Raw genomic sequence first — 11,350 nt, forward strand, 5'->3', positions numbered from 1 at the left:
ACCTATGCTAGTGTAGAATCCTAGAATGAATATCAAAACAATCACAAAATCAAGATGATGTGGACCACAAGTGCAAACATGATATCAATCTTTCAAAAAATTTACTCCTAAATGGCATCCACAAGGCATACAAGGAGTATTGCTCTCTTAAGTCAAGCAATTCTTAAATTCTAAGCAATATAATCCTCAAAAAATCAACATCATAACTAGTCATGGACTAATCATAGAAAATTCCTCAAATACACAAGTCATGCTTAAAATTTTGAATTTAAAGCAAACACTGCAAAGTACACTATTACCCCCAAACTTAAATGGCACAGTGTCCTCAATGTGCAAAGAGAATAAAGGGAAAGAGTATACCAGTGCAACTAAGGCAAAGAATTGTCGGGACAAACATATCCAAAGTGGGTGGTGTAACCCCTCCAAACTTGGGATTAACTGTGGTCCTGAAAAGATGGCACTGGAATAAAACTTATCAGATAACAAAAAGGATAATAACAATGCACAGTGGACATGCAAGTGTAAATAGGATAGTCAAATAAAATAGTGAGAGAGGTATAAGGGTGGTCCTAAAAATTTGGGCAGCACTCTCTCTCACTGAAATCACTAGGATACACCTGATAATGGAGTCGGTCATAGACAGATATATCAATAGAAGAATATGACATCCAAAAGATTATGCATAAAATAAGAAAACAGGAACAGTATATGGTACATCGCAGTAGCAGGGCCGACAGACCGGCTGCAAAAATAATATAACAGTAACAGAATATAGCAGTCAAATCACATATATATAAACTGAGAAGAAGATATGGAAAGATCAAGTGGAGGAGGAAGGACGAACAGGGCATGCTCCGTGGATATCTAGGGATATATCTTGCAATGCGGCTATGACATCTGTACGAAGTGAAGTAATGTCAGCTCGAATGACGACAACATCCGTGCGGATGGAGTCAGTATATACTCAAATGGAGACCACGGCATCCTCTAGAGCCTAAAGACGCTATCCAAAACTGGGTATCTGTACTGGAGCCTCAGGTGCAACTAGATCTAGAGAATGATGATCCTGAGCCTGTTCCTCTACATAAACGGGTGACCCAATCGGAGAATGATACTGTGGATCCTCTGCAGGATACTATTCTAAATCTATGTCCATATGTACGGCAGCCGGATCGACTGCTACATCGTCCGCTGCCGGCTCTGCCTCGGCTGCTGCTGCTGCCTCTGCCTCTGCCTCCATCTCCTCTCTATCTGCTGCCTCAATAACATCGTCCTGTAGGCTCTTGATAAGAGCCTTATAGCTCTTATCCCAGTCCTTCTTCTTGAACGAGCAGGCCCCAGACTCAGTATGCTCCCGTGGCTGGAAGGGATAGTGCTGGTCTCTTAGTATCTGTGTAATGAGATGGCTAAATGGGAGAAACTTTGCCCGTTTGGGCTTGGTTTTGCTGATGTAGTCTGCATAGAGCTTCATCATAACGCTCTAATACAGTGCCGGAATAGAGAGCCAATGCCCTGTGTAGAATGCATACAGAGCTATCAAAAAGTCTGAACGCCTCTAGATCTTATGGCCGGGCATAAAGACATTTTGGTACAAGACCGAATCGAAGAACGAAAGGTCGTCGGGCAGATAAGTCCGAGTGGCGAAAGTCTCGCCATCTGCATAGTGGCCAGTGAGTGCTACGGCCATGTTTGCGTAAGAAGGCCTCCTCAGAATAGGATAGGTACTCTGGAGATCGGGAGGGCAGACATGTGGACATCGGCAAGATCTGGCTAAAGTGTCCACTGTAATACTGATGGGGTGGTCGTCAATTGTAGTCCGCAGCTCCGCTAGGTTACCCGGGGCAGGTCGGAGGTTCTGGAAGAACCTAACTGCTGGCACTGAAATGGTCAATAAAAGGTTCCAAACTATGGTATCTTTTTTGCCTTATTTTCTTAGCAATTACTGATGAGATAAGGATCCAATTAATTATTGATCATATTAATGGTAGGTCCATGAATTGTGTGGTCATAGTGGCAAAGAGAAGCCACTACTTGTGAAAGTCCTGATGTTGCGGGCGTTTTAAATGTCGGATTTATTAGACTGGTTTTATGTGAAGCAAATACTGTTATCAATCTCATGTTCATTCACATAATATAGTCGAATTAATCTGACTTTAGGACATCATATCATTTTTCTAAATTAATACTAAAAAGTTCTAATATGAAATGTCAACTTAATGGGTCAATGTGTTAAAAGATGCATGAAAAAGAAAATCTAATTTAAACACCAATTTAAATATTAAGTAAAGCAAGATAGCCTTAAACAATAACATAATGGAAACATCTCATCGATAACAACGCCTTCAGTTCACCAATAAAAATTATTCCATTTGAAGTAATTGAATATGTAAAGCAATTGAATATATATATATAAGAGGATAATTACAACCAGGCCTTCAGCCAAAAACCGACCCAAAAGGGGATACAAGCCCAAATGGGGCAAACCCAGCCCAAAGAATTCAGCAACCCATTTACGTCCATCTTAGATAGCAGAAATAACGGCAATAAAACTGATACTGGAAGCTATCATATCACAATTTTCAATGAAATAGGTGAAACGAGTTGCATAACTGCAACTCAAGGAGATTAATCTGGAGGACGGGGAGGCGGACGACAACAAGAAGGCGGCAAGTTCTACTCATAGAGAATTTTCCGAGAGCTTGAGCAATCACGAAGAAAACCCAACTTCAGAATAGCTTTGATGGTGGAACAGACTCTGTTTGAGACTACCCTTGTGGATGATTTCTTCCCTTTGAAGATCCTTGCATTCCTCTCTTCCCATGTATGGTAAATCAATGTTGAGAGGCATATCTTCCGTAGTAGGTTGGATGCCGAATTTCTTTTCCATCGTGAGGAGAGCCAACGAATTAGGTTTTCCCAGTTAACATTTGGAGTGATTAGGTTGCATCTATCTTTGATAAATCTCCAAATAGGTGCGACAAACGGGCAATTGAAGAAAAGATGGTCATGGGATTCATGACTACTATTGCAAAGAACACAAACATTTTGATGATGTGCCATTGATTTAAAGTCAAGGGTAGGCAATCTGGACTGCACAGCAAGCCACATCTTGAATTTCATGCGAGGGATAGTTGGTGCCCTCCAAACCAAGTTGAACCAATGAACTGCTGGAGAGGGACCTGCAAGAAATAATGTTGTGTGTTTCAAGTTGTACTGATCAGAGTTGCAAGCAATCCAAGAGACCTTGTCATTCCTTAAGGAGCATGGTGGAGGCAGTAAAAGTAGCTCAGGGATTGCTAAGGACTCTAGAGAGAGGGAAACGTATTTATTCATTTATTTTTTATTTAACAAAAAAAAAAAACCACTAAATTTATTTACTCCCGAGTAACATAATTCAGACAATCCTATTCAACAGATGTCGCTCTCCCGCTTCGAGTGCGCTACGCACGCTCTCGCTCAAATTCTCACTGTTTATAACTTAAGTCTGTCGCTTTTACGGTCCCACTCTCAAATTCGCTCGCGCTTGATTTAAGGAGTAACTAAATTTTCTTTATTTTTAAGGTTGAAGTGTTAGTGGTGGAGCAGTTTTCATATTTGAGCTCTCATTTAAAGGTCCAGCTAATAATATGATAAATCAATTGTTTTAAAAGCACCTCGTTGAAATCATTCTCGCAAAATAGTGCAAAATCTGAATTTACATTAAAGTTGGAAAAGAACAGAAATACAAATCACCTGAAAGTTTGAAAAGAACAAAAGTAATAAAAAGTAACAGCAAAAACAAATGAAACAAAAATACGGATGATCAAAAGAAAATTAAAAATTAAAAATTAAAAATAAAAATTGAACCTCGTAGTTCAATCTTTAGACATGGACATATTAAAATTATTTGGAGGCAAATGGACTGAGACCCCACTCGCAGTATGTCCAGCTGGCACAATCATCACGGTCTATTGTAACACGAGCAATGGTGCAAAAACAGCGACTCCAATAGTCACCACCATTCCATGGACGGTGAGGCTAACTGTACCAGAGGTATCAACAGTAGTGGAGCTTGGAGGACTTTTTGCGGCCGGTGGCGTCTTCTCCGCCGGCTTCAGCGGTGCCTGTGCCTGTGCCTGTGCCGGTGCCAATGCCAGTGCTTTTGCTTTTGCTTTTCGTTTTGCTTTTTCCGGTGCCGGTGCCGGTGCCGGTGCCGCTGTTGGTACAGGAGTACCGAAAATGCTCCAAGGAAGAAGCACACTGTCCACCTGATACACGGCAAGACGGTTGGCCGTATAGACTGAGCCAGATATTGCAGTGCTCATAACGCCGGTGGAAATGTTCACAAGGTTGCCGTTGGTCGTCACGTTAAGCGGGAACTCACCTGGATCGCTGCCTCCAGCTTGTGTCCGCAATGGGTTGGTGGCAGTTTGAAACTGTGCTGGGGTGATAAAGGTAGGCAATATATGAAACTGCAATAGCTGGATCTGTTGTTGACCACTGAGAGAGTTGAGAGTGCCCTGTTTGAGGTTCGAAAACGCGGCATCGGTTGGTGCAAATACAGTTAGGCCATTGTTTGAGTCTTTGAGCTGGCCATTGATCTGGGAACCCACACTGGTACTTTTTAGAAGCCGTAGAAACAGCGTAAAGCGGCCATCCTTTTCGAGGATTTTCATGATGTTGGGGTGACCGGCCGTTGCCGGGGGCCCTGGCGTGAGGGGACCAGTAGGTCCGGGGGACGCTGGAGTCGGTACGGGGAGCACTGTCGGGGACGCTGCAGGGGACTGAGCTACGGTTGTGCAGAAATGGAAGTGGAATAGTATTGCAAGTGAGAGAGAGAAAAGAATTCGGTTCATCATTTTCTTGGTTTTTGGTGTGGCCTTGAAGTTGCTAAGAAATAGATATATAGAGATTAACTAAATTGAGGAGTGGCCTTGAGTTGGAGATGGGAAAGAGATGCAGAGATTGAGAGACTTTATAGAGAGAGTGGGAGGATAATATTAGGTGAAGTGCTTCCATTTTAGCAGAAAATCAGTTAGCATCCAAATGTGGTACGGTGGATATCATACAAGGTTGCATGCTTTTTTCATTTGATAATTAAGTATCAGTGCTAACAACCATTTTTTTTTTTTTTTTTAGGACTTTTAAAAAATATATATATTTTTAGGATGAAAATTTTTGTGGCAATCAAATCGACATTTATGCATAAGTCGAATAATATGTTTGATCTCTTCAAGCAGTTCTTTAATGATGCGGGTATACTGGAATAGAATAAAATGCAAGAGTCGAAGAAAATGAGAATTGAATAGATTAGTCATTCCCATGTTTAGTTACAAATATGAAATGATACAGTAATGGGAAGAAAAAATAATTTAGTGTTTGTTGGACTAATTTGAAATCTAAAATGGAATGATTTTCAAATTAATTCTCCAAAATACCCCTCTAAGTGACAAATAAATTAAATTAACAAAATAACATTCTTCTATAATTTTGTTAAAATAAATGGAGGCAGTCATGGTGATGCCAGCGGCGATCGATATAGATGGAAGGTGGCGGCAATAGTGGCCTTAATGGTGATAGTGGTGGTCACAATAGGCGACGGTGTGGTGGTTAAGGTGGTGGTAGTCGAAGGCACAATGGTGGCAATGGTGGAAGGCTATGGTGGTGGTGGAAGGCAGTGGAGTGGTGTTGACGGAAAGCGGTGGGGGTGATTTTTAGTCTTGGTGCATGAAGGTTTTTTTGAGAACTTGATTTTTTTTAAAAAAAAAATTATTGGTAATGGAATGGTCATTCCATATATAGGTTTAGTTGTAAAATTAATTTTCATTCTTTGGAATGATGGAATGGTCATTTGGACTTTAAATTTCATACCAAGCAAAGAAATAATTGGAATGGATTTTCATTCCTGCTTACCAAACTGAGCATAATTTGTCTATGATAATTTATTTATTTTTAGAAAAACTATACGTAGGGTTAGGAGTTCAAAATAACAAAATGGTCTATTTTAAAGTTTAATTTTCAATTTGATAGATTTAAACAAAATGATTACAAAATACATTAAGAATTATTGTTAAAGTCTCAAATACCCTCTTTGTAATCCGACTTGCTTTTTTGGTTGTCAAGAAATTAATATGCTTATTAAGGTGCTGCTTGTTTCTTTCTTTAATAAAATTGATTAATTATCTATATATATATATATCAAAAAAAGTTTTCCTAAATTATCTTTTCAAATTGATTTCATAAATATTTTTAGTGAGACCAAATTTACAAGATTATAAAATAAAATAGCAAAATAAAATAAACGTACCAATAAAAACCTATAATATTATTTTGCTAATAACACAAGGGGTACGTATATACCAATAGAAACCTATATTATTTTTCCAAGTAGGCCAACCCCTTGGGGTTAAAAATATTATACTTCATGAATTTAGATTTGTGATTTTATATCGAATTAGGTAGCTGCTTATTTAGCTGTTTTGTGAATTTTAAGAGCAATTTGTTTAATATAAGAAAGATCTTAATATAAGAAAGATAGAGAAAATAGCAAAACTTATCATTATAGAATCTAAACCCAAATATAACTCAATAACTTGAATTCAAATTTTTTTTTTTGAAAGGTAAACTTGAATTCAATTTTGCTAGTATATAATTCGATCATTTGGAAAACTTTCTATTAAATTTTCAAATAATTAAAACTAAAGTTACAATTTTTTATGATGAATGAGTAACCGCTTTATCGTGAATAAGAACCTAAATTAGATAATAAATATTCACTTAAACCTAACTTAAAACTTTTTATAATTGCATTTGATTTTGTATTTTCTTATTACGGTTAAACGTTAAAGAGATATCCAACAAAGATATAGAGAAGTTAAGAGAGTGCATAAGAGAAGAAATAATAAAAAATATTAGTAGATTGAAGTAAGATAGGAAGAGAAACATAGTGTAATTGTTTATTTTTTATTTTTTATTTTTTGAAAGTTTAATTTCAATTTATAGATATATACGAACAAAGTACAAGCCCAATAAGGTATCGAGCCCAAAGGTTACAAATATAATGACCAAGTGCAAAAAAGCCCAAAGGTTACAAATATAATGACCAAGTGCGAAAAAAGCCCAAGACCCCTTTACACCCAGCCCAAGACCCCTTTACAACATTTAAATGCTCTACAAGACCGTTATGCTCCTCCATTCAGTCCGGTGGTCGTGGGGATCAATTCCCAGCAGTAAGCCTCAAGCTTCGGTGCCTCTGATCAGGTGGTTTCGCTGGTAGACGTATAGCACTCTTGGGAAGCTCTCATTCTGATGCAACCCTACTAGCATTGTAGGAATCAGTGATTGGTGAGAGTAGGAGCTTAGATCGAATGAATTCAAGAGTGAGATGAAGGACTGAATTGGCTGATAGGTGCTTCTTCTGGAACATCCTTTAGTTGCACTCAATCCAAATGTTGTAAACCAGAGCTGACAAACATAATTTGGAAATTTTGCTACAATTTGTAAACCAGAGCTGACAAATGTTGTAATTGTTTGTTCTTACCTTTTACTTCAATTGCCAATTCGTTTAATTTGCTGGAATAGAAAACACAAATGCATAAAAGAATAAAGTGTAATATGTATTAAAATAGAGAACATTAGATCACATCTCGAACTAAAATTCATATGTTATAAAGTGTAGCACTCATTATTTTATTTTGACTTTTTTTTTTTATTTTTTTACCTCATATAAAAATTATTTTCTCTATTATTTTCTTACCTTATATAGAAATTATTTATTCCCACATATTTTCCTGCTAGTTATACCATGGTGAACAATGACTAGAGGCCAAAACATTTCCTCCAAACTTAATTTTATCTTGTTTTGAATCCAGTATTTTTTCTTTTTCTTTTTTATTAAAGAGCTATATCTAATATTTTGTAACCTTATCTACAAATATATAGCTAAGCTCATTGCATCTAAGCTCAACAGTGTTCTCCCCTTAATCATTAGCCCTTCACAAACTGCATTTGTTAAAAACAGACAGATTAGTGACAATATTTTGCTGCCACATGAACTCTTTAATGTTTATCATAAATTATCACATTCTACATGTTGTGCACTCCAAATAGACCTTAAGAAAGCTTTTGACAGCCTCCATTGGCAGTTTATTTTAGACACACTCCACTCGTTTGGCTTCCCTGACCAACTCATCCACTGAATTGCACAATGTATTTCCACCCCCTCTTTCTCCATCTCACTTAATAGGGAATTGTTTGGGGTTTTCAAAGGAAAAATAGGGATCAGGCAAGGGGTCCCCTCTCTCCATTACTCTTTGTGCTTGCTATGGAGGTTCTTACCTTGTCACTTAACAATGCCATCTCACAAAGCACGTGATTCAAGTACCATTGGAGATGTAGTAAACTCTCCATCTCTCCTTTAGCTTTTGCAAATGATATCATTATGTTCTCTCATGGGGATTTGGCTTCTATTGAGGTCTTGTTTACTACTTTGAATAATTTCCTCACAGCATCTGGTCTCTCCATTAACTGCACCAAAAGTCATGCCTTTTTTGCTGGGGTAGATGGTCCTACAAAAGCCTCTATCACAGCACTATTACAATTTGAAGTTGGTGTCCTGCCAATTACTTACTTAGGGCTCCCACTTTCATCATCAGCTATCAGTGCTTGAAGATTCAAGAACTTTTCTCTCTCTAAATTGACAGAGTTTCATTACACTTCAAAAATTTCGATCCCCTTTTTTCTTTCATTTTCCTCTATTTATAGATTGTTTACAATGTTCTAGAAGATCCCTAACTAACTTCTTCCATTAGACCCATCATCGAGGCCTTTGTATTCATTGATCCATTCGTCTTTCAAGCCTTCAGCTTCACTCTTCGGCATTGGGCTTGTCTCATGATAGCTTGATTTGGGCCCAGGCCATTTGCCTGACCCATTCTTCATCATGTGGGTTAGATCCGTCCCATGCCGTCTTTGGTATCCTCATCTGCCCCCATAATCACTCCCTTATTAATTAGGGTGTGATTATCAATAGACCTAATGATGACTTGACGGCTAATGATGATTCGACGGCTCAAGACGATCACGTGGGGCATCGAGCGGTTGGCCTTGGAATTAATGTCTTTGAAATTTGAATCTTCTTAACTCCCTGATGTCTCGGTTGACGGGACCACTTCCCCTTTATAAACCACGCCTCATATCCACATCTTCCCTTGTCGTACCCCCCACAAATCACTGTCAATCGATTTCAGTTTCTTCTCTCAAGGCAACCCAGATTTTTCTAGTCAATCCAGATACTCTCCGGCGAATCCAGTGAAAGGATCTTCATTAGGGATGGCAAAAATCCCCAACCCGGTGGGGAACAGCCCCGCCCCTGCCCCATTTAAAGCGGGTTTGGAGAACCGTTTACTTAAATGGGGTGGGGATGGGGGTTAAAAAAAAAAAAAACCAATCGGTTGCGGGGCGGGGGCGGGGGCGGGAGACTAAGATCCCCGCCCCAAACCCGCCCCCGCAACTGCCCCGTTTAATATGTTAAATTACTAATTTACCCACCCATGTTAATATATTTACCAAATTAACCTTTACTATATATATATATATATACATACATACATAAAATGGAAACCCTAGACTTCACTTCCATTTTGCTATTGAGGCGGACGTGTAACTCTAAGCTCTCTCTCAAACCCATCATTGAATATATGGGTTTTGACCTTCTGATTCTTGTAGATTTTGTAGTTTGCAGGAGAGAGATAAAGAGGGCAAGTTCAAAGAGGGCAAGTTCAGAGTTGAGAACGAGAATAGAGATGGGGGTGATTGGGGAGGCTGAAATATATGGGTTTTGACCTTCTGATTCTTGTAAATTTTGTAGCTTGCAGGTGCAGAAAGAGAGAGAGGGCAAGTTCAGAGTTGAGAACAAGAATAGAGATCGAGGCGACTGGGAAGGCTGAAATATATGGGTTTTGACCTTTTGATTCTTGTAGATTTTGTAGTTTACAGTTGTAGAGAGAGAGGGAGGGCAAGGTCAGAGTTGAGAACGAGAATAGAGATGGAAGCAATTGGGGAGGCTGAAATATATGGGTTTTGACCTTCTGATTCTTGTAGATTTTGTAGTTGCAGTTGCAGAGACAGAGCGAGAGAGAGGGCAAGTTCAGATCTGAATGATTTGCCCTAAACGGTTATAGGGCGGGGGTAGGGCAAGTGAGGATGGGGCGGGGGCGGTTATGGGGATTAGAGGGAAAAAATGAACCGGTTATGGGGTGGTTTTGGGGGTATCAAAATTAAACGGGGGCGGGGATGGGGAATGAAAAATCTGCCCCAAACGCCCCATTGCCATCCCTAATCTTCACTCTCAATTCTTTTACAACATCCTTTGCTGATCTTCATCTTTTCAAGGTTAGTTCTGCTTATTCTTCTTAAAGTATTTGCACATTTTCCCAAAGATCATAACGGTCAGCATCATGCCTATAGATTTGGATATTCTACGTATGAAGCTCCATCTCCCTTCTAACATTCACCTTAGAGAATGTCCCAAAGACGTTAATGTCAAAACCGGTGCCGGTCTTCTTCCCAGCGAAGTCTTGTTTTCCCTTCATCACCTCAATATTATTAGATTCCCTCTCCACCTTTTATTTTTTATTTTGCTATGTGTTTAATAGGTTGAAACTTTCTCCTCTTCAAGTTAACCCCAATTTTCTTAGGGTTCTGTTCGTTCTATTACTTATGAATCTTGACAGAGGCCTAGATCTTGACTTGATTGATCTTCTCTTCCGCTACAAGGTCAGGAAAATCAGGCTGGAGGATGCATATTACCACCTTTACCCCCTTGAAAAGAAATCCATCTATATAGATAAGCTTAATTCTGAAAAGGGGTGGAAAAAAGGTATTGTTGGCATTCGGGGTGCTTGGTTTGCTCCAGCTGCCAAGGACTATCCCATCCCTATAGCCTTCGGCGAATGCTCCGTGTCTTCATATAAAAAATTCAAAACCCATAAGGCAGATTGCCCTTATGAAATTTGCATCCCTCGATTCTATTCATTTCTTTGCAATTCTTTGGGTATCCCACAGGATAATGAACTTAGTTATAACATTTGCAAGGATAGGACCAATTACTTGAAGGAGTACATTCTGAACGACATCCCTTTCTGTTCGGAACTCTTCACATCCGAGAACTTAAGTGACATATCTCTCCTCGACACCACAATGAACCAGCTTCGGATTCCATCATTCAGCAGGAGGAAGGATCTTCACAGGGTCAATACTGCTCCCGCAGCTTCTTCTTCTCCAGCTTCGGCATCTTTATCTGCCACCACATCCAGCACTACCTCGAACGTGGTGACTATTCACCCGATCGTTACCGCTCTACCTGTTATCT

General features: G+C 39.2%; 1 protein-coding gene across 1 annotated transcript; it reads right to left on the reverse strand.

Annotated features, from left to right (window-relative positions):
• Positions 1–3,605: 3,605 nt before the first annotated feature.
• LOC132268433 (fasciclin-like arabinogalactan protein 11) lies at positions 3,606–4,993 on the reverse strand. Its single transcript, XM_059769282.1, has one exon. The coding sequence runs from the start codon at positions 4,836–4,838 to the stop codon at positions 3,948–3,950; it is 891 nt and encodes a 296-aa protein (XP_059625265.1). The 5' UTR covers positions 4,839–4,993; the 3' UTR covers positions 3,606–3,947.
• Between the last annotated feature and the right edge of the window lie 6,357 nt (positions 4,994–11,350).

This window comes from Cornus florida, unplaced genomic scaffold (genome assembly GCF_030987335.1).
Source record: "Cornus florida cultivar Cherokee Brave unplaced genomic scaffold, ASM3098733v1 CherokeeBrave_3.0.0_Hap2_Chr08, whole genome shotgun sequence".
Classification (NCBI taxonomy): domain Eukaryota; kingdom Viridiplantae; phylum Streptophyta; class Magnoliopsida; order Cornales; family Cornaceae; genus Cornus; species Cornus florida.